Source organism: Balearica regulorum, chromosome 8 (genome assembly GCF_011004875.1).
Source record: "Balearica regulorum gibbericeps isolate bBalReg1 chromosome 8, bBalReg1.pri, whole genome shotgun sequence".
NCBI classification, from domain to species: domain Eukaryota; kingdom Metazoa; phylum Chordata; class Aves; order Gruiformes; family Gruidae; genus Balearica; species Balearica regulorum.
In genome coordinates, this window is record NC_046191.1 from 23,923,733 (window position 1) to 23,951,450 (window position 27,718).

The 27,718-nt window shown below is 37.7% G+C and overlaps 1 protein-coding gene across 2 annotated transcripts; it reads left to right on the forward strand.

The window, feature by feature from the left end:
* EEIG2 (EEIG family member 2) lies at nucleotides 1–27,708 on the forward strand. Of its 2 annotated transcripts, none has more exons than XM_075760096.1 (11): nucleotides 1–532; nucleotides 14,856–14,976; nucleotides 15,560–15,589; nucleotides 16,131–16,247; nucleotides 17,468–17,514; nucleotides 21,095–21,201; nucleotides 22,073–22,168; nucleotides 22,737–22,923; nucleotides 23,009–23,136; nucleotides 23,514–23,583; nucleotides 25,182–27,708. In XM_075760096.1, the coding sequence occupies exons 1-11, from the start codon at nucleotides 294–296 to the stop codon at nucleotides 25,195–25,197; spliced, it is 1,158 nt and encodes a 385-aa protein (XP_075616211.1). In that variant the 5' UTR covers nucleotides 1–293; the 3' UTR covers nucleotides 25,198–27,708. The 2 variants fall into 2 exon arrangements, with proteins under 2 accessions (XP_075616211.1, XP_075616210.1); XM_075760095.1 differs by having other exon boundaries at nucleotides 3–532; nucleotides 25,177–27,708.
* Nucleotides 27,709–27,718: the final 10 nt, after the last annotated feature.

Below are 27,718 nucleotides of genomic sequence, written 5' to 3' on the forward strand. Positions count from 1 at the left end.
AAGTTCCCGTTATTAAACAACCTGGCCCACTCCTTCGCGAAACGACACGCCGGCGTTTAAGCCTTTGCACAACTGCGGCCGGGGCTCGGCAGTGCCAGCGAAGGGCTTCTGCCGGCCGCGCCCCGCCGCCAGCCGTTGCCGGTAGCGGGCGGAGCGGAGGCGGGCGGGTTTGAAAGGGAGGCGCCAGCTGCCATGTAAGCGCCGCTGGCCGGGAGGCGCCGCGGCCGCCAGGGGCTGAGCGGGGAGCGGCCAGCGCTCCGGCCCGGTCCGGCGGTGCCGCCCTCGCTCCGGGCATGGGAGCGGAGCGGGGCGGTGGGCGCAGAGGGGAGCTGCCACGCGGCGCTGACCGGGCGTGGGGGCGGCCCCCGGGGAGCCCCCGGCCCATGGCCTTCATCATGATGAAGAAGAAGAAGTTCAAGTTCCGCGTGGAGCTGGAACTGGACGAGCTCTCCTCCGTACCCTTCGTCAACGGCATCCTCTTCTGCAAGGTGCGGCTGCTGGACGGGGGCAGCTTCAGCGGGGAGTCCTCCCGGTAGGTGCCTCTGGGCTTCGCGAGCAGAGCGGCTGCCGGGGCGCCCGCTCCCCCCGCAGGCAGCCCCGGCCCGGCCGCCGCCGCCCCTTTCCGACGGGCTCCGCTCGAGTCCGAGCCTCCGCAGAGCCACGTCCCCGAGAGCCAGGGCGGCCGCCGCCGCAGCCCGCTCCGCCTGCTCCTCCGGTCCCCTCGGTGAAGCCCCGCACGGGGGGCTGGGGCTCGGCCGGCTCCCGCGGCGCAGCGGCCGTTGGCCGGTCGGGGGCCCGGGGCAGGGAGCGGCCGCGCCGCTGCTCCCCGCGCCGGCGGCTGCCCCGGGGCTTCTGGCGGCTCCGGTCCCCAGCCGGGGCCAGCGTCGGGCGTGCTGCTCGCCTTCTCCCCCGGGAAGGGAAGCGGGCACGGGCGTGCAGAGTCCTGTGGCGCGGCTTGCCACTGGGCGGGCGGGCTGGCTGGCTGCTCATCCCGTCCGCGTTACCAGCATCCACGGCAACAGAGAATGGACGTGGGAGCACTTGTGGCTGCTCGAAGTCGTAACACTATAAAATAAATATTGAGGTTCTTAAACAAAATGAATCTGAGTGGGTAAGGGTTGTCCTAGAGAAACCGATCCCTTGTGCCCCAACGCCTCGAGCTGTGAAGCCTGCTGACTGTACGGGTAACGGCAGGCGAAGAAATTTCCTGCCACCAAGTCTGAAGTCTGAGCTGTCCCTGTGAACGTGAGTTGTGCGACCTTGGTGTTTTATTCTGTTCGACACTGGCTCGCCGTGTTGTGTTCTGTTGGTATTTATGTGGAGAGTTAATATAAACGGTTTCATGGGAAAGTCCTCTCTTATTTCCTGTACGTATTCAGGCCATATGTTACTGACTTTGTTCATGCACAATTCTGCAGTGCAAGTGCAGCGGTAGACAGGTGTCTCTCTCTTGTGCCTCAGCACTAGAGCTGTCATCTGCTGTGGTGGTGGCTTCTCAATTTGCTGGTGACGATGGGTAAACAGAGTGCAAGTGGATTAATCTTTTCCAGGTACCAGGCTGAGGCAGAACTTTGTCAATGTCCACAGAAGGATGTGCTCTGGCTTTGGGTCTGGGGAGGTGGAGACAACTCTCCCATTACCCTTGGTCATGTTGTATGGGTTATTATATTACTTTAACGTTATTATGAGAAGAATTTACTGCAAAATGTCACATAGAATTTTGGGAGCAGACAGACAATAGTAATAAATCTATGAATATTCAATTATTTCCTTATTAAAATACTGCTGTTACTAAGCTTGCTGAATTATCTGCTTTTGATTCTGTAAATAGAATTAATCAAGGAGAATAAAGAGCATAAAAATGCAACTTTGACCTAAAACCTCATTTTTAACCATTCCATTATACTAGCATGCATAATTGAAGATTAATTTTTCTTTTGTACGGTTGGAGGGTCTTCAACTCATCAGTGTTCTGTTCTCATGTCTTTTTCTTCACCTTTTTTCTTGTGAGTGACTTCTTCATGAGTAACAGCTGATGATGATAATTGTGATTTTAGGCACTTGTGCCATTACTGTCCTAATGCCTGGAAGTCATTTTCACAGGCTGATGTGCATCATCTGGACAGTATCTCTAGTTCAAAGGAGTTGGTTTCAGCTGAGCTGATGGGTTTTGATACATTATTGTCATCTTACACTTTTTTGCCTTGCCTGCTTCTGATGCTAAAATTAAAGGCTTGAAAGCATACATGCATATCTTTATGAATGTAACAGTGTATTAGAGTAAAATTTGCATGATAGGAGGTAGTACGTGTACATAGGAAGTGTCAGTGGAAGTGTGACGATGTAAAAAAAATGGTGTTGGAGTATTGTGTTGGAGTCAAAGAAGCTTTGAAATTCTTCCATTTTCTTTTTTTTGGGGGGTTTGGCTTAAAAATAAGAACAGCAGTGAAATATATCAAAATCCCTGCAAGTGCAACTGCTCTGTGGCTGCTGGACTGAGAAGTGTTGAGGTATGCTGGTAGGAAGGTAAAGAATTCCTCTGCAGTGATCCTTCGATGCCAATTTAGGGAGTGCCTTTGCTCTTAGCTTAAGAATTAACAGATGGATTTTCACAGTGGTGATTCAGCAAAGGTCTGAATAAATAAGGAAGAAATTAAGTTAACATCAGAGTGGCAGCGTTTCAAAACTTGTCAGTTGTAAACTTTTTTTAATGGCCATCATCATCTAAGTTGCATGCAGTTATTAGTTTTAGTATGAGCTGGCAATTGTACCCTCAAAATAGTGATCTTTGCAGTGTTATAAAAGAAGTTTGAAGAACTCCATTGTGTTTCAGAAAGTAATATACAAACTCATTTCAAATATTGTATAATGCATGGAAAACTGTCCATGTCTTCTTAACAGCTTTTGGTTTTGTTACTGACTGAGGTCTAGGAAACTACAATTTTTTGGGGAGAAGTTATTGAGAATTAAGTTCTGAAGTTGGTACTGACACAAACCAATACCATGCTGCCTCTTGCTTTAAAAAAAACCACACACACAAAAAACCCCAAAATAATTAAAAAAAAAAGGCAGTCATATAGACAAGCTATAAACCAGCATAACATTATGAGCACTTTCTTCCCAAAGCTTACTCATTGAGAAAGAAAGGTCATATAACACAGGCTGGCAGCATTGGAATAAAGGCCTGTATGTAGTGCGTTGTAATGAAAACAGATTTAAGTGGCTGTCTTTTCAGCCCTGTGTGGATCATGCTGTATGAATGACTAAAGGCCTGATCCTGCAAGCAATGTGGTACCTAGATCATCCCTCTGAACAATGAAGCAGGACAAAAAGGAGACAGATGAAACTACTGAAAAATGCTTTTTTTTACTTCTCAGATCTTTACTGAGAAAGTCATGTAAGAAATATGTTATGAAGATGTGGTCCATGTTATTGGAGACTCGTTGTCAGTCTGACTACTTTTTTGGCTGATGCAGATGTGTGCTTGAAGCGTATAGAAATTCTGTGACCAGCTAAACCAAGCTTGTATAGCGCAGTACATAGCGATCTGCTTTGTGTATAAATAGCAACCATATTAATTGTTTATACATCACTGTTTTTTGTGTTTGTATGTAGTTTTTTAGAACTCCAATTTGAAAACTTCTGTTTGAACACTTCCCGACGCATATTTATAAACATTTACTGCAGGAAAAGAAAATTCTGTATTATAATGCTAAATGTTTAATTACCTGACAAAATATGCAACTTTTTACAGTAATCTGCTGCTGTCAAATAATATTTTGATCAAAGGCCACTGAACAGCCAAGTAGTAGCAGTGTTTAAACCTGGGTGGGAACGTGTGTGTGTGTGCAGGAACAGGACCCTGGAGTTGTAGGGAGAATGGATGGGTTAGAGGCTTTGACTCTACAACATGGAAAACCTTGAAGCGAGTTGGGGGGGGGGGGGGGGGGGGGGGGGTTGGTTGGTTCTTTTAGTAAACTGTCCATCAGCCATACAATGTAATTCCTGCCCTTCTCTTTTTGAAATTGCTGTCTAATACGACTTCTGGATCTTCACAATAGTATTTTTAGATCTTATAACAAAGGGTGGATGTTCAGCAAATAGATTGTGGATGTATGCAAAGCTATGCTGACAGACCTCGCTTTCATTTAGAAGATTTTCTAACTTAAGCCTGGCTTCCTATGTGGAAAGGGGTCTTCCTATATTTTTCTTTCCCTGGGCCAATGACAATAGATCTCTTGCTCTCTGAAACTGGATACTTGTGGAGATTCCAGGATACTATGTATCTGTACACCATCTGGTCATAAAATATTGTGCATGTAATGTCTATTGCACCATGAAAAGACAGAAGACTATTCCAGGGTAGAAATTACACTTATGAATATTTTGAACAGAAAAATACTCTTTTAAGGTATAGACTTGACTAAATGCTATGCATATTTATTCAAGGCTAGTCTAGTGCAGACATCAATATATTTAAAGTATAGGCTGTCTGCAACTCCCCTCATTTTAATAGGCTGAAGAAATAATTGATGGGCTCCTAGAGTAGATGGCTGCTCATATGTCAAGTTGTTGCTCAACCAGCAGCAGAAGAACAGATGGGATATGAGGAAACCAAAGCAGTTCTGGAAAGTAAAGGATCTTATTTCTTGAGGGTGTACTTTCAACACTGTACTGTATAGATTTAGGCTACAGTAGCTGTAAGCCTGGTAGTTATGTTTTTAGCTCAATTGCCATCTGTACTCCACTCAAAGAAAGGAATTCTTGTGTTCTTACAACTGCAGTCTTCAGGTTGGTCCTATTCCCCTGCCTTTGAGATCCAATTTCTGACACTTTAGACTGATGTTTCTCTCTTCGTTCTTTTACAAAACAACATTCAGAACTAAGAAGCTGATTATGGTTGATATCTTTGTGACAGATAGAGATTGGGGGTGGTGGAGAACTATTACTTTTTCATCAAAACATTTTATTCTCCAGCAGATTCTGGGAAAGTTTTTTATGTACAGCATACTCTTGAATCCTGAGAGGCAGTCTCAGAGGTCTTGCATTATTACTTGCATGAATAAATTCTTATTCCTAATAGATACAGGCTAGAGTATGTAATTGTCTTCTGTAGAAATTGATTTCTTATCTTCCAGATAACTACGTGCTTTCTTCTTGTGATGCTTGGCTACCTCCTTCTCGACTGCCTAAAACTACATCTGGTTTTTATGACTCCAGCAAGTACGTTTTCTGCCTCACTGGACTCTTCAAATTGCTTTTTAACCGTTGTTTTCCCTGTTGCTGCTATTGCATTTGAAAGGGAAAATTTCTCCTGATAGTAACACTGCTTAACCAGCTTTCTCTTTTTAAACAAAAGCACTTGTTAAAAAACATACCTGTCACATGGAATTACTGTCCTTATCACTCCTATCTTCCTGCATGATGTATGAATCTTGCTGGCAGACTTCAGAGTTGGTAATGGCTAATGTTACTTCTAATAGCTGCTCAGCTGTAACCAGATTTGCATTTGGATGAACTGAAACAAAATAAGTTTTCAAGTGCTGTGAGGCAAATTGGTGGTGGGATAAAAATCCCAGCTTGCAATTTCGTAGCTGCTCTTTTCAGATTCCAGATTGTCTACTTAGTGTTTTCTCAGTTGTGAAGAGACTGTTGGGTGAGCCTCTTCCAGGCCCTGTCCCTCTCTGCAGAGGGGAAGAGGTAAGAAGAGCAAGTTCTCTACACAAATGATAAGTTTTGGGTTTTTTGTTTTTAAAGTGTAGTTTCTTTGTACCTCTTCAGCCTTTCATTAATAGTTACAACAAAATGGGTTTAATCAACAGATTTAGAGAATATGCTTGATGAAGGTAATGTGATATACAAGGATTGGTATGGATATTCTGGACAGAGCTGAAGGGGAGGAAACTAAGGGTAAAATAATAATGCGAGAGTTCATGTATAAAGGTGGAGGTGTAACGGTGGGGAAATAAGAGGGATGAAGAAATTGAATCTCTGAAATAGATTGGAGGAAAATCAAAGAATTAATGAAAATAAAATCAGATCAGAACAGAGCCATCTTTGGGCTACAGTAGGAGATAAGAAAGTGTTTGTACAGGCTCCATTTTGCATGGGATGTAACTGGTTATTGCCGTTATGAAAAGCGCTCATTCTTGTGACACTTTTGTTCCTGTAAGTACTGGTAAGAGATACAGCAGCAGCTAGCTTTTCAGGAAAAAGTTCCTGAAGAGATGCAAGACAGGCATCTGTTAAAGAGGGGGGAAGATTTTATGCTTAATGTGTCTGGTTTGTGCAGAAGAGGCACTTTGGTTTAGAAGTGCTGGTGGCTTTTGTTTTGTTTTTTTCCCTGACCCCAGCACAATACATGAAACGCAGTATTTTGCTGTCATAAACCTGCCATTTGCAAGCACTGTAACACCTGATTGCCTTCATGTTTTAAGGACTATTTCTGTTCATGGAATAATTTAGGGTGGAGGGGAGTGCTAAAGATCACATAGTCCAACTTCCTGCTCAAAGCAAGACTAACTTCAATTAGGTCAGGAAGCTCAGAGCTTTGTCCTGTCAACTTTAGAAAATCTGTAAGAATGGAGATTCCAGTCTCTGTAGACAACCTGCCCCTCTGCTTCAACACTTACTGTGAACGTTTTTTCCCTTATTTTACTGGAATTTCTGTTGTTATTGCTTTTCCTTTCTTCACTCCCTGCTAAAAAATGTCTGGCTCCATCTTCTCTCTAACTCAATAGAGATGGCTGAAGATAGCAATTAGATCTTTCTTCGCCTCTTCTTCAGATTATAAAAATCCCATGTTCCCAACTTCTCCTGCATCAGGTGTTTCATCCTGCTCATCCCTGACTCCAGACTGTATCTCACACCCCCTAGACTTCAGTTTATCTTGCCTCTACTGAGAGGGCCCCAAAAACAAATGCAGTGCTGCAGATACAGCCTTGCAAATGTTCAACAGAGGGGAACAATCATTTCCTTTGAACTGCTGGCTACAGTCTTGCTAATGCGGTTTGCCCTTCACAGTGCTAATTCCCTTTTAGGTCTCTGCGTTTGCCTGTAACCAGCAGTTTTTGTAAGTAGAAGTATTCCAAGCAGCTTTATTTCCATGTGATCATCAGTTTATACATATTTTGTAAGAAATACTTAGCTTGAAATGTTGCTAGTTAAAGATTTAACCTGTTTATTATGAGTAAAAACATGTGGAATAGACAATGATTGCTCTGTTCAAGTTTTGCATGTACTAACAGCAAATTAACTGGAGAGTTGTGCACTGTAAACAAGTGGAGCTCTTCCTGCAGAGCCAGCTGCTTGCTGGTTTGCTTAGTGCTGAAATTTGTGAAACATTGAAGCTCTGTTTGTAAATGACTGGTTTTGTTTGGGGTTTTTCTGCAATGTTTAGGAAAAAATATTTTTGTTGGAATGTGTATCTTATATGACTCAAGCATGGAGGAAATGCAGAATATTAAAGGAAAGTAAACTGTGTTTCTTCCTGAATATAAGAAATAAATTGAAGCTTTGCTAAAGTTATTACTACAGTGGATACTTTGGAGATTGTGCTCTGAGCTCGAGCTTTGAGATGCATCTTTGTATATGAAGACTAAATTTTGCATTCTGGTTATCAGATAACAACTTAAAGTAGAGCTTGGCATTTGAAAAGTTATATTGAATATGTTTTGCTCCTTTGTATCTCTTTGTTCTTTAAAGATGGAATTGGTTCATGCATGAGCAGCATGTATGTTTTGTGTATTAAGTTATGTGTATTAGATGCACAGAATATATTTGAATAAAATTGGTGCTGGTGCTAGATCTCTCTTTATTTGCTTTAAAATACCTGTGTTAATTTCATATTTGTCTATTTGTGTTTGTTTCTTCTTCCAACTTAGCAGTAAGGATTTTAGTTTAATTTGAAAGTGAAGGATCTCTTTGTTGGATGATCTTGTTTATATTTTTGCTTGTGTGTACAGTAGAGATATTAAAAGACAAGACATGAATAAACCATATTGCTTGACACTTCAGCTGCATGGAACTAAACCACACAAGATGACTACGTTTCTGTGTCGTAAGAGTAAATTCTGAGGATCTTAACGTTTTACAAATACCAAGCTACTTGGCAGATCTTAGGAGACTGAAAAGTAGTGTGCAATGTTTTGCTTGAAAGCAGACTGATGAGACAGCTGCCCAACTGCTCTGGAAGCCTGTTGCATGTGTACCTGTATCTTTCCCTCAACTGTGAGACTGCACAAATTTGAAATAGAAGTAGATTTTGGGTAAGAGGGGTGCAAAAGGGTATTCTTCTCTTGCATGCCAAACTACTATGTGTTCCCTAGTATAAATGAGAACTCCATATCCAACAATACCTTCCTAATGCTAAAGATGGCCTAGGAAAGGTCAAATCTTACTGTAAAGTACCTGAATCGTGGGGGGCACTGAAAGTCCAGCTGGTAAACTGTTATATTACAGGCTAATGCCTTAATTTGTCTCTGCCAATGTCATGATCCCACCTCGCATTCTTTATTAGGTGCTTTGGCATTCTGCAGAAGAAAGATGCTTGGTTTTTTATATATAAAAGACCAGGATATTGTTCCCATTTTAAAAGACTATTTCCTACACTAAAACTAACTCAGTGTTACTGCAATCTACTATATTTGTATCAGAAGGACAGAGCTAACTGTATTAAGTTTATTCAGCCAAAGGTTGATCAAAGGAAGCTGTTAGGTTAGGTGAACTTTTTTTTATGTTCATATGCACACCCACAAATGAGCACAAGAAATAAAAGCAGGGGAGGGTGGAGGAGCTACACTAATACCTTGCCCCAGCTACTCCCAGGCCTGTCAGAGGAGCCATCAGCCCATCAAAGGCCCATCTACACAAGCTGGGGGACACAGAGGCAGGTGGGGACTTGGACAGGGGACACCATGTCCGGGCCCCTCCCAGTGCTGTCCCAGGAGAGCCTCAGCCCCGTTGTCGAAGCAGGAAACCCATCGTGTTGAGCTAAGGCTAAAGCACCTTTTGGACTGAGGGGAGTTGCTGCATAGCACTGAGACATGTTATGGGATGCAGGGGAAGAGGCTTCTTATGGGATGTTTAGGGGAGGAACTAAAGGTGGAGGAAGGGATGAATTTAGGTCATTTGGGCAGGAAGAAGCATGGGGAAAAGAGATGTAAGGGGATATGTCTGTGATCTGTGAGGCCAGCTGTGTATGTGTGGTGTGTGTGGGCACTCACCAGGAATCCATCTTAAGCCTCACTACTGGTTGGATTTGAGGAGTGGAGCTGCAGAGCCTTACTTCTCTTGGCCTGTCTCATCAATGTGATATATTTTCCCCTAAAAGAAGCAAACAAACTTAAGCAATATTGGAAAAGTTGTACTTGCTCAGAGATAACTCTTCTAAAGGCATTTTATTCACTGTACTTTGGACTCTGAGAACCTGGCCTCAAAAATTCTTAGAAGTCCACAGCAACTCTCCCATCAAACTACCAGCTTTAAAAAATAACAATAATTTTCCCATTTACCTCATGGAGTGAAAAAGCTGTAAGATATCTAAGCAAATACCCCTTAACATAAAGAAGTGTACTGACCCAATTGATTCCAAAAGTATTTCTAGAAGTAGTTTCATATGAAAGTAGTCTGAATGTAAAGACTGAATGGTATCTTAAAACTGAAAACAAATGCTCCCCCAATATTTTGTTTCTTTGGTGACCAGCGATTGTAAAGTAATTGCACTAGAAAAACAATCTGTTTAACATAATCATCTCCATATGGCTAAATGATATAATTGGCTGTCTAGAATAATTCAGATAAACTCAAATAAACAATTTTCTAATTATTGGAACACAGTATTTTGGTAAATGCCCAGAAGGAGTTTTGGCTGGTTTATTTCTAAGCCTCTCCTGCTAAAGCTTTTCCATTTGGCAAGAAGGGATTTTTCCCATGACACATAAGGTCCTTAAGTGATTTATCTTTGCATTTGTAGTTATTTGCTAAAACAAGCCATTTTTTGTATCCTTTATCCATGTGGAAATGAACAAACAATCTGCTGGTCATAAACACCTTCCAAAAAAAAAAAGCCCATCACTTCTTAACAACTTAAGATGAGGAGTTGACTGGATGAGGATTTGTTCTTTCTTTTGTGTTGGTTTTCTTGTTGATTTTCTCTTCTGTGGATCGGAAGAGAAAAGCCAAGACTTACTTATCATTCTAAATGGCAATTGCATATGGTACATAAAATACATACAGAAAAAGACTTGTCTACAGCTGAAATCTTGCATTTGAAATTTAGTCAATGTGAAATTGTCCCTCTAAAGAAAAGAAATAAAATTTAAACTGATGGTAACTGAAACTATACTTTGGAATCAATTCATCTTAAAATATCTGTCTATTCAATTTGTTCTTGGTTAGGTTTTACTGAGAGCATTCGTTAAGTTACACCAAAGCCCTACAACCTAGTATGTATTTGAATGCATCCTAGTAACTAAGATATATTTTGATTTGTAAAACAACTGGTTTTGCTTTGCATGTGGTAAAGTGACTGTGAAGCTCATAGGAAACTGACTCATAACGGAAAGCTTTCTCCAGCTTGCCCTGTAGCATAGGCACAGCTGCCAAGGAGTTATCTGGGTTCATTTCCATAGTAACCAATCAATATAACTGTTTATTTTCTAAGGGCCTTGCACTTGAACTAAGAATCTTGTAAACTTACATATTACTCTTAACAGTTAAATGTTCTGATTATTTGATGGTTTTTTTCAGCACGAGGGGAATAACTTGCTGGTGCTTCACACAAAAATTATCTTAATTAAAATACATCAAATTTTTCTTTATATAATGGAATTAGAAGAACTGGGGGGGGGGGACAGGCAGTTGGTTGGGGGTTTTTTGGCAGATTGTGTACAAATGTTTGAAATATCCAGTTTTTTAAAAACAATGTGCCAGTGAAAAGAAACTATGATACTTTTTTGACGTTCGTATGAGGAGGAAGGGGTATTCCTGGTTTTACGTGATTTTATTTTTACAAGAATTAGAGCATCAGTAGCTATAACTGAGGCCTTTTTACTGTAACTTTTACTTTCTTGTTTGTAAGAGAAATTAAAAACCTGATCATCCTATTCAATGTGTATTAAATTATTTGCCTGAATAAGTCCTGACCTGTGCTATGAGTGGATTGAGTCTTCCAAAAGCCTAGTGGTTTTGTGCTATCTTCCTTACTTAAACAATGATATACATCTAGTAGCATCAGTATGTTGAAATAAATTCAAAATCCTTAAAGGCTTTAAGGACACTTAACATTTCTCAAGCAGATATGACTTACATTTATCTTGTATTTACAAGCAAAAGTACACTTAATGTTGACTAAATTGTCTTTTACTATAATGTTAGTGATGTCTGGAATACTATATAACTGTACAGTGTAAAGCTGCTTTGACTGTGGTTTACTGTAGAGGTAGAAAGGTGTTCTGAGAAGCAGAAACATAACCTGAACCATAATACTGAGTTGTACAAAGATTTTGGCATGTTATTTGGACCTTATGAGTTCACAGAAACATTTTCTGTAGGAAAAAGTATTATTACTTACTAAGTTACAGATGTAAAAACACTGTGAGAACTTATCAAAATGATGAATAGGAGAAGTGATTCTGTTATTGGTTGTCCTGGGTGATAAGGGAAGAGTGGTAAGGGCGATGAGAGCTGTCCTACTTTTATGATGAACAGATGCTATGAGAACGGATTTTCTGACTTTTATGGATGACAAGTGAATACTTCCAGTCTTGTAGCATTGTTTTATAGCCTTATAACGAACAGCAAAAAATCTACACTGCTTCTAGTTTCCAAAAGAACACTTGAGGCTGGAATTGTTTGGCAGATATTATTGGATGCATAGTAATATGCAAATGCAGCCCCCCTGTGAATTCATGGCCATAGCTGATATGCCTTGATCTGAAACTAGAGATAGAATGCAGGAAGAGGTTAAGTCAAAGGATTGTTAAGAATTCTTGCTTTTTGAAACTTAATAAAGGTTTGTATAATTGTATGCATTTTAGTTTGATTAGATATTTGTGGTAAGGTTTAACTTCAGTACTTCTTTAAAGTCCAGTAAAACAGACAGCTAGCTACAGCAACCACTTTGTTGGGGCAACAGCATTTTTAATTATCTTCTTAATTTAGACATTGTTTAATTATAGTGGTGTGTTAAAACTGAGATTTTTACTCTGTGCTGAAACTAGATATAAAATCTGATTCTGGGACTTTTTGTGCCTATGTGTTTGGGGGTGTTTTGGGAGGAATACTACCAGTGTGCCAAAATGTGATGGGTTTAGTGAAAGAAAATCTTGACCAACCACATCACGTAGGTAATCTGCATTCAAGCTCACCTTCCTGCTGTTGACCTTTCTGCTCAGTCTTTTTAGTCTAACAAGCTCCCAAATGTTCGGGTAACTACCAGCAGTGTTGAGGCCATGAGCAAGTCTATTGTCTTTCCATATCAATGGAGGCCTGTTGCTTCTGGTGCTCGCAAGAGGACATTAGTATCGCTTCCTAAGTTTCTAGCATTCTCAGTCTATCCTGATAGAACTGTGGACAGAAGGATCAGAGTTCTACAGTGAATTTAATGACGTAAGATAGTGACATAAATATCGCTTCTTTATCTGAAGCAAAGATTTGTAGCTAGACAGCTCATGAAAAAGGTTTTTCTCCTTTTTTCCTGCTTGTGGTAAAACTTGTTTTGATGTGGTGGTGTTTTTAAGACAGAAGAGGGCCTTTTATTTTTTGATTTTTAGGATAAGCTCAAAATGTTACTTAGGGAACAAAGAACTTAAAATCAATTCTGGAGATTTCATTTCTAAGTTATTTTGAGTAAGACTGGACCAGTGTCATCTGCAGAAAAACAGAGTGTTCTCAGGAGTTGCATTATCTTCAAGCACAGTGTATGAAACCTGCAAATATGCAGACCCCAGATACCCATGCACTTGGAAAACGGTGTTCTCCTTGATAATGGACGTTTAGGTAACTATTGTCTTTACCTGAGAGTTGAGCAACTATCACATAAGTGTTACAACAGTTATTCCTAGGCCTTCTAAGTGTAATAAATGTTAGCTGTTATCAAATATCCCTTTAAGGTTGTATTTTATTTGATGACTTCTTGCCTGAGCCTGTTTCCAGTAGAGGATATAACTATTTGACATTTGCTTTTTTTGAATTCTGGTGCTATTTTGGACTTAAGTAACTCATGTACTGGCAGTTGGGATTATTTTTTTTCAAAGCACAGGAAAGTTTACAATGTAAAACATAACAGATAAAAAGTAGATCATGGTCTACAGAGTTTGCTCCTTTTAGGTCCCATGCTTGACTATGACTCAGTGTTGTATCATCAGAATCCGTTAGTGTATTGTGGTCATTAAACTGACTCATTTTAGGCAGACTAGTTTATTCCTACCTTAGGAAGTCACGGTGGCAGTGAGTGCTGTAGCTGGCAGTCTCACCAGTACAGCAAATGGGAGCTTTTGTGTGAGCCTTGCGATTCATCGTTTCCTCATAGGTGTGATAAATTCTGACTCCGGCTTATGTGGAACCATAGAATTCTACGTCTGTTAAAGATGTCAAACAGGATCTTCAATAATAAGCTGCTGTAAGAAGTTAATGTAAAACATAGGACTTTATGTATTAGAAAACTGGAAGAAAAGGAAAGGGACAAATATTGCTTTAATATGTGAAGACTGTATTTGAACATTTAGAAGTGTAGAAGAAATTATCATAGTTTCTCGACAGTTCCAAGTTCTGAGTTTAGAAACGTGGGACTAGAAAAGAGCTTTTGATCATTGAGGCAGGTCCTTCAGAATCACAGTCCTTGTGTCCCCTGTTACTGACAAACTGGCCAACCTTGCCTTTAATTACAGTAAGATTTTTTTTTTTTGCTCCTACTTCTCTTATTTGAAGGGTCTTCTAGTAACTTGCTCTGTGGTAATATTCAGTTTTAAATGGGTATTTGATTATGCCTTGTTTTGGTTCTAATCACTTGTCATTTGACTTAAAGTTATTTGGTCTCTAAAGTGTTTGAATCACTAGTGTATTTTTATCATATGTAATTTTTTCTTATAAGATACAAGAGTTTTCTAGTTGAACTCCCTGTAACTGTTCATGTTGGAGTCTGTTCTTGCTTAATGAGAGTTACCCAAACAGAATAACGTGTTCTGTTTGAGCCTTATATAATGACATTAATATAGCTTAAAGCATCCTACATTTTGCCTTTTTCTCAGCTGCATCGTGCTGTCAGGTTGTAATCCTCGGATGATGAACAAATCCATTCAGATATTAGTCATCGTATTTTGCTCTCAAATGGCAAGCTCCCAGTGTGTAGCTGAAATTCTTGTTTGCCCCAAGTGCATTACTTTGTATCTGGTTATTGTACATTATCTCCTTTGTACTTTTCCAGGCCTCAAATTTATCTAGTTCTGCTTGTATGATGCTCCTGTTCTCTGTATTGAAAAACTACTTGTCAAAGACAGTATCTTGAGCACATTCCAAAACTCAGCAGCTTGGAAGACAGTACCTGGGAGCTAATGTTCAGGAAGACTTCACGCTCCTGAGGCTAACTGGAGAAATCGCAGTCTCATCCATTTGCAAAAACACACAGCTGCTGAATTTTTCTGTAGGTCTAATATTGCGTTCAAGGTTTGAAACAGTTATTAGTCTTGGTGCACACAGAGAAGGAAGGATGATTACTCAGGCCTTGGAACAGATTTTGCATGAAGTCACCACTCTACAAACAGTGGAACCAGTGTTTGTTCTTGAGCTGTCCTATTGCATGTTATGGTACTGAATGTATATGCAACTGATGCTAGGCATATGTTCTCTATTTGCAGGGAGGTAGTACAGGCAAACTGTGTCCGCTGGAAGAAAAAGTTCTTATTTATGTGTAAAATCAGTGCCAGTGCCACAACAGGAATTCTGGATACTTGCATTTGCAGGGTGTCTGTACGAAAGGTAAGTAGCTCTTTTTCCCTCCTCTCTTCTTTCCCTGCTCTTTCTTCATTTGTTTTGGTTTTATTTTAAATGTCTGATAATTACTTATTTAAAATGTCTGATAAACTTCATAAAGCAAATTTTAGCTGCAACCATGTGAGGTATTCTTCTAGTCAAAATTTCATAACAATCTTATTAATTACCTTAGTTTGACTAATTAATGTTTTTTTATGTTCTTATTGAAAAGGAATTGCTCATCAGTTTTTATAAAGTTAGCCCCTGATAGATACTTCTAGCAAGCAGCCGTAAACTTAGAAGCCTTGAACTATGCCAAGTACCAGAATTTTGTATGCAGCTCTTTGTACCTTTGGGGCTAGACTTTGCAAAAGCCAAATGCTGGTTGGCATCAGGCTCTCACCCTTCCTCCCCTCTGCAAGATGACAGTCTCATGCAGGCCTGCACCGAGGACATTATTAATACTAAGTTCTAAATGGCAACAGTACAGCCTAGCCTACTTTAAAATTAAGATTACCATTTGCTTTTCTAAAGAAACCAAAACAAAAAACCCCAGTCAGTATCTTTAATGGTATGTCTTTTCTTCTAGGAGTTAAAAGGAGGAAAGGCGTATGCAAAGGTAAATTGAGATGTATCTAATTTTGCCTACAAATTAGCTTTTCTTTCTGGTCATTTTACGCCCTTTTAAAGTAATTCCAGAATAGTACTCTAATACCCAGGATTTCATTATGTGCATTATGGGGATGTGGTGGTGTTGGAACTCTCAATCACTGTGTTTAATAAGTATATCATAATATTATACCACCAGAATGGTTTTTTTTCTTTTCATTTAGTATGTTGAAAGGGTTGATTAAAAGTAAACCCTTCTGCATGCGTTTATTTTCAAAAATAAAGAAAACTCTCTTGTTCTTTTTCTCTCTTGAAACTTTAATTTTTAACTGAAAATAGAGCTATGCAGAATTTGACACTTAAAGTTTATTTTCTGCTTTTTGCCTTGGGCCACTCCCTTTAATAGGCATCCTCTTTCTCATATTTGAGAGAAACTGCTGTTGAGTGGCACTCAATACTGTGCATGTAGCAAGTACCTGCATTTAGTTATATGCTTACTAATACCTGAATTTAGTTATATGCTTACTAACTTTGTAATTTTCTCTTAACAGCTGGGATTTGCAGATCTAAATCTAGCAGAGTTTGCTGGATCGGGAAATACCACTCGTCGCTGTTTACTGGAAGGTTATGATACCAAAAATACAAGACAGGATAACTCCATTCTCAAAGTAATTTGCTTCCTTTCTCATACTTAAACTAATAAAGCAGAGAACAAGTGGTATTATTAAGCACTTAATGAAATTTAAAACATATTTGCTGAACCTCTTTCTAGAAGGAAAACTATTTAAAGTAAAATACATTAGCCTTGTTTAGAGACAATCATTAAAATCCATGCAGTCAAAAATAGAATTTGTCCTACTCTTTGAAGTGGAGCTGGATAGCTGTAAAAGAAAAGCTTTCAAAAGGTATTCCTAGTCTAACAGGAATTGAAAAATGGAAAAGGGAAGCATGATGAAAAAGTTGATACATTAGTATAAATGTAGTATTTGTATCTTTAAGACTGGGCAACTTCCTGTGCAGCATTTCTAAGGGTGAATCTCTTAATTGGCTTATTTATAAGCCAGCTTTAACACCTCCATGACTCCTGGAACTTTCCCTTTTCTATTTGATAGTAATCAATGTAACAACTGGTGAGCACTGTTGGAAGAAACCCACCCTGCTGTTCTCTCTCATTAGTCTAGGGAGTTTTAAAAAATTGAATAAGCTGCATAAACCTGAAAATAATTACAGGATGTTACAAGTAAATTTTTTAAGAATTTCTTTTCCTACTAAGACACTAGGATTAACTTCTCATACTACTGAGTATACCATTTCAGCGTGCGCTTTCTGATTTCTTTAAGACAGTCATAGACTTTGTCCAGAAAACTTTTAATTGATGGCTTTGACCCAGTTAACAAGCCTTCTCAATGCGTGGTTGTCCTATGGCATTATTTACCTTTTGTGGCTTTACTTCAATGTTAGCACAACCCGTTCTCATATGCTAGCAGTTTGCTAAACACTCTCAGCAAAGAAAGAACATACTTCGGCACCCTCTGTTTTAAACAGTATTCTGTTTGTTCATTAATATTTTAGATTTCCTGTCTCTTTATTTTTCCCTTGAAACCATCTTAACTGTTAATGATTCTAAGATTCTTACTGATCTAGGTATCTTTTGCAGAATCTTGTATGCACAACTACGTTACTTTAAAAGCTGTTTTGTTTAAATGTGTACTAAGAAAAAAGATGTTTTTTGCATAAGTGTGTATATTTGCATATGTGATGATGCAATTTTATTTTACATAAATATAAGATCTGTGGCAAGTATAACTTAGTGACAGGACCGTGTATCATAGACCAATTCCACATTTTTTTTTCTTACTGTGTTTTGGTTTTTTTTCTTAATGTGTAGGTTTTGATCAATATGCAGCTAATGTCTGGAGACCCATGCTTTAAAACGTAAGTTTATAAAAAATTTGTGTGGGATGGTGTTTTGGTCATACATTTCATGTTCAGAATTAGCCCTCTAATTTGTGTTTATAAATCTCTCCAACATGGTTCTTCAACAAATTCTTCAACAGTATTTAACAAAAAAAAAAAAGCACAAAGAACTGAGATAGTAGCTGAATAATGCCTAACATGGTAAAAATACCAGTACAAGTGTCATAGTTCTCCTTGCTGTTTAATACTCGCAATATTTTCAAGCAAAGAATACTAGCCTGTACATCTTTAATTTAAAAATAAATAAATCAAATACTTCAGGGAAACTGTTCCTGCAGCAAGCTTATATAAAGATATGTGGTATGGAGTGATCTTACTAATACTTGTGTTTGGAAAATGTGCTGTTACACCTTTTATTCACAAGTCTCAGATGAATTTAAAAGATTTATTTAAAAAAAAAAAATCTAGAAGTGCGATATGACTTAGTACCAGAGAAAGCACTTACAGATTTTTAGTTGGCAAAGATATTATGCAACTTAATAAAAGATGCAAGAGGTAACATCTGAAGGAGGAGGTAGCTAGGAAAATCACTCCTATGTATTCAAGATCCTTTGTCCTTAATCTATAGTTAAGGAAATACAATAGCTTTGCCAGAGTATGTTAGCTTCCATAACTAACCACAGGACAGAAAAATCACACATACTAGGGAAAAACCAAGTCATGAGTAAGATGAAAATATTGCCTACTTTCTACGACTAATAAGCCGTTTTGTTATGAGGCACCCAAGCTTAGTGGATAACTAAAGTGAAACAGTGCAACTGGCAAGCTTCCTATTTCCAGAGAACACCACTATCTTTCTAATCATGACTTAATTATCCTGATTAGTAGGAAGTAAAGAACTCTCACATGTCCTTTGTATTATAAGAGATATTTTATAATAACCTAAATGCCATTCATTTTAAGGATAGGCTTAGAGATATGTAGAGAATCTGCTTCCATGAGAGCAGGGTGGAAAATTTCTCAATGCTTGCCAAGATTCTTTGCCACTGCTTTTCTGTAATTCAGAATGTTGGTACACTGGGCTGTTCAAAGCATATGTGCTTTTCCGTTTAATGCCAATCTTTTCTTATTCTACGTGACAGTAGATGGCAATTGTGTCTAGATCAGGTTTAAACCAACTTAGTTGTATTTTACTTGTCACACAAAGTTTGAGGGAGGGGTTGTGAAATAATTCCTTCAAAATAAATTTGATCCTTTAAGTTCTAGTTTAACTCAAATTTTTCTTCAGCTCACGTCATTGACCATGTTGTTATACTGAAACTAGCAAGAGATGGAATCAAAATGAGAGGACGTGTTCTCTTCCCACAACGTGATTAAACTGTGGAACTCCTTGCTACTACAGATTGTGAATACTAAAAGCTCAAGAAAGAATTAAGACAAATTTGTGAATGAAAAATTATTGAGGGCTATTAAGTCTAAAACATCATATGATGCTCAAGAAAACTTACAGATGAGGAGATGCTGGAAGAATATTCAGCAGATATATTACTATGTGTGCCATATTCTCTCAGCATCTGTGGCTTGCTGCTGACAGAAGCAGGATGCAAGGCTAGACAGATCTTTGGTCTGAGACAGTGGGCCTGTTCTCATGTTAGCTCATTCAATGACAATCTAAGGCAGAGTTCCAAGTATTACATGTAACTGGAAAAGAAAAAAATGAGCTTAAGGAAAACAATCTGAAAAAAATTGCTAGCTTCACCCTTATGTCAATCTCAACTTTTTGTGTAGGTTCTCGACTTTCATTTATCCTTTCAGACCTTATGTTGAATCAAAGAGATCTTCTGTTGTAAAGATACAGTGCTTGCTTAAACTGCTACACTAAATCACTTTTACTTCTGTATGGATTAGGTTCTTTATTCAAAATACTCTCATAAACTCAATTTAACCTCATTTTTATCAGATTAATGTTGGCAATCAATGTCCCTCTGAATAATCCAATGAAGAGGGAGAATAATCTCATACATCTCATATAGCAGTAAACATATACTGAAGTCTTCCTTACGTAAAACAGATTGTGTTTAAAGTAAAATGAAGCTGCAGCTCCAAGAAGAGCAGCACTGATCTCCTAACTCAGTCTGAGGTACAAGTATGAAGTACCTCATGATTTGTAGGTTTTAGCTGGTTCAAGGTGTGTTCTGGTGTAATTAGCACAATCAAGAACTGTTTTCTGTAGCAACTAGAGACTTTGTGCGTTACTGCTGTAGCTGTAGCCTTACCATTGTTTCTGAGGAGATCTGAGAATGTTGCCTGCACCAGTCTAGCTTAGATGATTCACCAGAGGAACTCTTCAGTGTCCCCTTGCACCACTAAAGGCCTTTCTCCTCTCTTCTTCTAACCTTCAAGAAGAAGAATAGAACACTGTAAAATCTCCTCTTATGCTTACTGAAGAAATAGTAAGAGGGTTTAACTGAATTTGATTGGGCAAAGCTTTTCTGTATCCCTAGTTATTTAGCACCTCCTGATTTACTTTGTCAGACCTGTTAACAAATACATCACTGGTACTGATAAACAGTTTATCAAAGGCAACTAACTAATCATTAATCATGTGTACTAATAAAACAATGTATTTCTGTTTTTTACTGGCTGTACTGAAGTAGTTGAAATTAGTACCTAAATAGTTTTCTGGCTGCCTAGGAAAAAATCTCTAACTGAATCTCTAAATTATTCACACTTAGCATTTTCTTCCAAACTGACGGTATCACCATTTTCTGGAACATAAACTTTCAATACAAACAGAACAAAAAATTTATCTAATACAGATGTCCTTCGCAGAAGGAAAAATAAACCTTAAAACGTTTTCACAATCTGGAATCAGCTATGTATTTTATGAAGAAGCCTTTATTAAAAGCTTTTTTAATATTGAAGCAAATTTAAATTATGTCATACTTGATGCTTTTTTTATTTTGCGGGAGGTAGAATTCAGAGGGGAATACATGGAGATGGTAACATAGGCCCCTTTGTTAGGAGTGGGAGGGTTATCAGCCCCAAATCTCCTCATGTACTGCAACAGAGATGAAACAAAGCCATGAGTGCATCACACTGCACAAGCCAAGTAGGCCAACTGTTGTTGTGCAGGCTTTTTGGTTTGTTTGTTGTTTTTTTTTTTTTTAACTTAGCATCTGGTCATGTATTCCGTGAAGTACTGAATTATATATATTCGTAGCACATAAATTATCCTGTGATTCATACACTTAAAAAATAATTAAGAACTTCAAAATAAATGCATATCACTCCATCAATCATCAGAAAAGAAAAAGCCTTTCCAAGGATCCCCAGAAGCCTGCAGGACTGAGGGCTGAGCAGATGGATTCTGTAAAATGTCCTTAAATTCAATAGCAAAAACTTTTCCTTTTTTTTTTTTTTTTTTTTTAACAGTGGGCTAGGCAGCATATTTTCAGGAAAAAAAAAAATTATAAGCCTAGTAACCTGAAGCACAGTACGAATTATGCCAACTTACTTGAAAAGAAAAATCTGTGCTGATCAATTTGGAGGGATTACAGTAAAAGTACAGCAAATCTTAACCACCTTTTCCTTACAGGCCTCCTTCCACAGCAACGTCTATAGCAATTGCTGGAGAATCAGAATCTTTGCATGAAGACAGGAAAGGTGGAGAAAACTTAAAAGTAGTACATCTGGGCATAGCAGGTATAAAGTAATGTTCTTAATTTCTCAATTCTTTTATAACTGGCTTCATAACTTCAAGGACATGTATGAAATACTTCAAATCTTAAAGGGATGCTGACAGTTAGCCCACAGAGGGACCTTCTTTGGTTATTTGTTGATACAAACTCCTAGATAACATTAGTGGAGTCTCTCTTTTCTACTTTTGTAACAGTTTATTTAAAGTAAGAACAGAAATTGAATTGATAGCCTGCCTTCTTTTTAACATTTTTCTATGAGACACGTTCCTTGATTTGCTTTGGATTTGTATTTTGACTGAGCATTTAATTTGGCCCTCGATTTTCAAGTTATGAAACATAGGGATATGCATAACTGAGTAAATTTTGAGTGGTAAAAGTTCTAAGTATTGTTTAAAATTGAAGTAGTTATTCTACTATTAAAACACTTTATTACAGGTTGAAATTTGGGAGTGGGGTGGGGTTTTTGGTGTTTTTTGTTTTTACAGTCTTCAGGCTCTTACATAGCTTATTAGTTTCCACCCTAAACACAGCCTAAGTTGTCTTAACCGTAGTTACTTTTTTCAGCCAGAAAACATCTAGCGCGCCATTCTACTATGGAAACCAAATCTAGAACTACATTTCATATAAATCTTTCTAATCCAATGGTACTCTTTATTTTACTCAGAAATGTATTATGATTTTTTTCTTTAAGGAATGCACATTTGTTAACGTACATGGTATTTTTGTAGCACTTGCATCTTCAAAGGGTTTGTACAAAAACAGTGTCAAGTCCCTTATTCCTCCAGGAAATCTGACATTTGAGTCTAATCAAGGTTATAGGCAAAGTAGTAACAAAGATGGCTTTAGCAACAGTATCTGACTTGCACATGTTGCAGATGTCTCATTCAAGAGTGCCTCAGTCCCAGATGAACTTGGTGCATGTGGACATTCCAGAACATCAAGCTATGCGAGTCAGCAGTCAAAACTGTCAGGTAGCTGTTAACAACTTTGTTATGAATTGTTGGGGTTTATTTACTTTCACAGTTTTAGACTGTAGAAAATAGAGTACACTTTATGTGCTTTAAAAAATGGTTTGAAGTTGAAAGCTTTTTCCTAGGAGTTTCAGGAGTGGGGAGGGTAACATTATTTTTTTCCTCTTAAAAGCACAATGAATTATCTGTTCGGATGTGAGACAGCTTTTTCCCTTAGCTGCCTCCAATGAACATATCTGAATGAGATTTTTACTTCTTCCATTTGTAAAAACAAATAACTTACAAATGCAGACTTAGCTCTAAAAGTTGAAGGGCAAGTAATAACACCAAGTCATTATATTTGTTAGGAAGCAAGAGTTATTTAGAACAAAGAGAAAACAGCATGTGCTAGAATACAAAACCCAAAGTGATTTGCCTAGTTGGTGTATGCACATACATTCATAAGGCTTTTGAAGTCTCTTTATAAGAAGACAAAACACAAATTCTGCTTTCAGGATAGTAAAACATAAGTCATGACCTTAGCTGACAAGAACATACCTACCCTAGCTCTCCTGCACTTTCCCAACAGGATATAGCACATGTCACTCTAGATCATCCAGTCTGTCTGAACTCTGCCACAGGAGAAACACCTCAGTGAGTAGTACATCAACAGGAATTGGAAGTATTCTAGAGCCATGTGAAGGGAGTGAGCCAAAAGTAACTGAAGCTAATATTGATACATCTGTTAAAGATGCACCATCAGAAAGACTCTGCAGGTATGCTTGAAAGCCTCATCTAGCAAAAGTAAAACATAATTTACTCTATCACTTCTAAGAGCTCTAAATACATTTATTTTTGCAGACATCCTGTAAAGCAAGACTCTGTGGAATCACAGCTGAAGAGAGTTGATGCTACCAGAGTTGATGCTGATGACATAGTTGAAAAAATACTCCAGAGTCAAGATTTCAGTTTAGACTCAAGTGCAGAAGGTAAGGAGATAAATAAGGAAGCTTAAGGAAAATTGATGCACATTACAGGCTTTAGGAATATCCACTATCTTCACAGTCCCTGTTGTTTGTAATCATAAGGACGTTTTCTACTTCATCCGGTCTCCCAGAAGTTGAAAAGACCCTTGCATGACTCCGGTAACTTTGCCAGAGAATTACTTTAAGACTGAAAAGAGCAGAGGCAAATCTACAAGGAAAGTAGTTCCTCCAATGTGTACCATATGAAGTTTGGTTCTTCATTACTTAAAACATTTCCATGTGAAAGTATCAGTTACAAAACTGGTAGATTTAAAATGACTTAGTTTTAGCTAGGGCGACATTAAAAGAAGCTAACATATGTTAATTCCCTTGCTTTTTAGAAGAAGGTTTAAGATTATTTGTGGGCCCTGGTGGAAGCACTTCTTTTGGAAGCCATCATCTACCTAACAGGTAGGTAGTCTGAACAACTAATAGGTAATACTAAAAAAAAAAAAAAAAAAAAAAGCATCTTATACAGCAATTATTCTGTATATACATTTTCGATCTCTGTATCTTTCTATTCTATATCATTTAAAGGCACCAAAAGAAATAGATTATCAGGTTTCAAAGCAAAACACATAGGTTAGTTCCAAAATAGAACTGATTGTCAGCCATAAGAATTATAACTTTCCAAGGTTCTGAAGAGTCTTAGTTCCAAAGTTTTCAGATATGTGCAATGTTTCAGTATGGAAACAGGCACCAGTTTGAAATCTTAGCTCTATAGTCTTACTACATTGGTACTGGAAGAAAAGTCTTAAGTGCTGTACACATCCACCTTTACAGTATCAAACTTTTATGTCTTCCTGATAACAAGCTTAATTTTCTTCAGTTTTGCTCGCAACTCTTTCTGTTTCCGTATGCTACACTATTCCTGTTTCAATGGCTTGTTCATCTTTTAACTATTTGTAGCCCTATACTCTCTCCTTTGATAATCTGCTTCAGATTATCTTCTGGTAGTTTTTTTAGAACCATAGAAATTTTTTTCTTCTCTAAACCCTCTTCAAATACTGATGTATGACTTGACCTGAATGAATTAGAGCCTTCTCAGATGATAAAACATTAAAACCAGGTATAAATATGCTCTAATACCATGATTCTGCACTCCGGTGTAACTCTTTAAGATGTTCTTTATCTCAGGAAATTAGAGTAGCATCAGTATTTCAGCAAGTACTTCTGGAATTAGCTATAAGGACAGCTGATAATGTGCTGAAAGTTAGAGAACAAATGTATTTTACACAAGCAAGCAATACCGATGGTTAAAAGATAATTCATTGGCTTATTTGCAAACTGGGCACGCTTAATTTCTATCTAGGATAATGTGTATGGTTACAGAGCACACTACAGTAGTATATAGAGATCTGTCTTAATTCAGTTGCCAGAACAGTACAGGCAGAATATTATATGAAGGCAGACCTTGCCCTATTAATTTTTGACACAGTACTGCCATTTGCCATGTAAAACAATCCACTATGCTCTGTCATGTGGAAGGTGGACAGTTTTGTAACTGTGCATTTGCAATTCAGTGTGAACAAAAGACTGGAAGACATTTTTCTTGTATCTTAACATAAGATGACTATCAATTACTGGTTGTTTTTCTTTTTGACATATTTGTCTATTTATGTATAAATGTATATAAAAAGTATTAGCTGCATATGATATAGCTGGGATGGGAGAGGTACCCAAAAGATAATGTTTAAGGAACTATAGAGACAGTAACTCTATACAGTAACTTCTTTTTCAGTAACATTATTTATCATTTTTCATTCTGAGTGTAGTATAACATAAAGTGCTTTAATGCCTTAAACTGTAGGTGACTCAGTGGCATGGTAATTACATGTTTTCTACCCTTCACGTTTAGGTTTTCTGTTTGGTTGGAGTTTTTTTTGTTGAGTGAGGGGGTTGTTTGGGTTTTTTGTAAACAGTAAACTTGCTGATCTGTGATGCTTGATGTTTAGCTTCCATTTAAATTGGAGTTGAACTAACTTCTTTCAAACATTCTTTTAGCGTAGGATCTGGAGCATATGAGCAGGTGGTGATAAAACGCTAGACTAGAATGACAAACGAGGATAACTTGGAGCTCTGGCACTGATACTTCAGCTTTTCTTTGCTCTGTTGCAAGAGTTGTGAAAGCCAAAATGAACTCAATGTGATCTTTTTTTGAAAAGTAATGGAATGCCTCTTGCTAATAGAGCTTCATCTTCTGTGGTATGAAGGCAACGTTTAACTGTATACCTTGTGCGAGCACTTGGACTGTTTTTGTAAGCTCTACCTGATGTTAGTGGAATTACTTGCTTTTTAAGTTGTATGAAACATTTTTGGAAGCATGATTGAGTCCCGTTTCATTTTTCTACACAGATCACTTGTGAAGATGTACTTTGTAACTTCTTTTCTAAAGAAGCTTCTAAATGTTGTTCTTAAATGAACCTAAAGAAATTACTCAATTTGATCCTACCTGCCATTTTAGTTTTACAGAAGCTAATTACTTCTACAAGTAATTAATATGAAGTCAAAATTAAGGCCTCCACCAAACAGCCCAGCTATGTTTTACCATAACCAAAAACTTTTCTTAAGAGTACTGAGCATAACTTCATTGTAAGCTTGAACAGTAGAGGTGAACTTCACGTGCATTTAAAAAAAACCAAACAACTAAACAGATCTAAACTGTAATCAGTTGTGTTAACTGTAAATGAAGACTAGAGGCTTAAATGTATCAAACGTGATATCTATTTTCATGCAAGTGACAAAAGAAGTGGGATTCCACATCAAAATACTAAGGCACAGTAAGGTATTATCAAGAAAGCTTGATTGTTAAATCTGGAGTTCAAAAGCTGCTTTCACAGCAACTCACTTCAATCATGCATGAACCTTAAGATTCAAAGGGATGGTACTGTTTACAAACCTAGTCAGTAGTTTACTACCACTTAGAACTTTTTATTGTAGCTTAATCCTTCACAGTTAGTGCTTTGCTTGTGTTTTGAATGTGCCTTGCAGGGACTGGGGATGTCCAGGGAGATAAAACTATTTACTGAGCAAATTAAGCTTTAAAACTAGGTAAACATCTGTACTATTATAACTTATTAAGAGAAGCACTTTATTGTAGATGTACTCTGCACTCTGAAGAAGTCTTAGTGTGCAACAGACTTGTTGAACGCTTCTTCCTTCACTATCTGTTCACTGTTATGTTAAGGTCAATGAATTCTATTTAAATTTGCACAAATAGTGATTTGCCTGACAGGCAATAAAGATGAAAGATCTCTTAAAATTTTCATTGAGAATTATGAAAGAGTCCATTTTTAAAGACATGTGTTAGGTGACACAGTTCTAATTCAGGCTTGGCTCTGCTGTATTTAATTTTAAACTGCAAATGACCTTAATTTTGTTAGGATTAGTTGTAGTGTTTATCAGTAAGGCTTGGATTAAATAAAAATACAAATAGTGTGGTCATTTCTGAAAGCACTGAATGTATTAAATTCTGTTCAGAGTGATGTTTGACACCCTTTTATTGAAGTAGACCATATCTAATAGGTTAAATTAGGAATTAAATTGTTTTCCATATTTTTCCATAAATCCACAGTAGAATTATTAAACTGATTTTATTTGGTTTTTTTTAAGGAAATTTAAGATTTTAAAGTTTGAATACTGTTAATAAATATGAGCTATTTCTAAGTTATGGTACCTAAATACTTTTATTTTCTACTGTTGTTTATAATCTCTTTAAAGTGTTTTAATGGGTTAAAGAACTAATAAAACAATATATTTTAGCTGCTGTTAATAAAAGTGTGGTATTATCCATTTCTGTCCTTCACAGGAATTTTAAACAGAAACGACATAACTGCTAGTATACAATGATCTCTAAGAGCCATGATAGTTTCCTTTCCTGTTATATAACTAATTTGTACCAAAAAAAAAAAATATTCCTGCAAGCCAAAAGATGCATGAAATTTGAATAAATTAAGTTGCTGTCAGTACTCTAACACTGCTACATCTGTTGACAGATCTATTAAACCCAGTAGTAGTTAGATGGTAGCTTAAGTTTACTAGGAAAAATAGGTATAGTTTGAAGAAAATAGACTTTTAAAAAATATTGTACAGCTACTTAAGTAATTCTTAAGGGAACTTCCATAGCCCAGAGTTGTATTCTATGTTAAAAACCACAGCTAACTGCTGTAGATTAGATATTTTGTTTATTAGAAACCAATTATTTTCTTGCCTGAGCAGATCTTTTAAATAGGAAGGAAGTTTACATGGAAATCAAGCTTTTAATAAAACTGTATCTTAGTAATTTATTGTTCTGACTTGGAGTTACAACTCTTTATGAAGTGATTCTCTAATCGTGCATATTTTCAGTGGAACATAACCTTCATATTTAGAAGTAGAATTTTCTTTTTTGTAAACTGTGTTATAAGAATACTGGAGATTCTCATATAGTAAACTGTTTGGGATGTTGGTGGTTTGTGTTTTGTTCGTTTTTTTTAAAAACTGTATTTAAATGCAAATCTCTCAGACATTCAATAAACTCATGTCTTGAGCTTGGAATCTGTTTCTA

Excerpts from the sequence above, each read along its gene's own strand:
- EEIG2 (XM_075760095.1), top strand. The coding sequence starts at position 294 with ATGGGAGCGGAGCGGGGCGGTGGGCGCAGAGGGGAGCTGCCACGCGGC. Across the intron at positions 533-14,855 it reads TTCAGCGGGGAGTCCTCCCG|GGAGGTAGTACAGGCAAACT; the intron begins GTAGGTGCCTCT and ends CTCTATTTGCAG. Across the intron at positions 21,202-22,072 it reads AGTACATCTGGGCATAGCAG|ATGTCTCATTCAAGAGTGCC; the intron begins GTATAAAGTAAT and ends CACATGTTGCAG.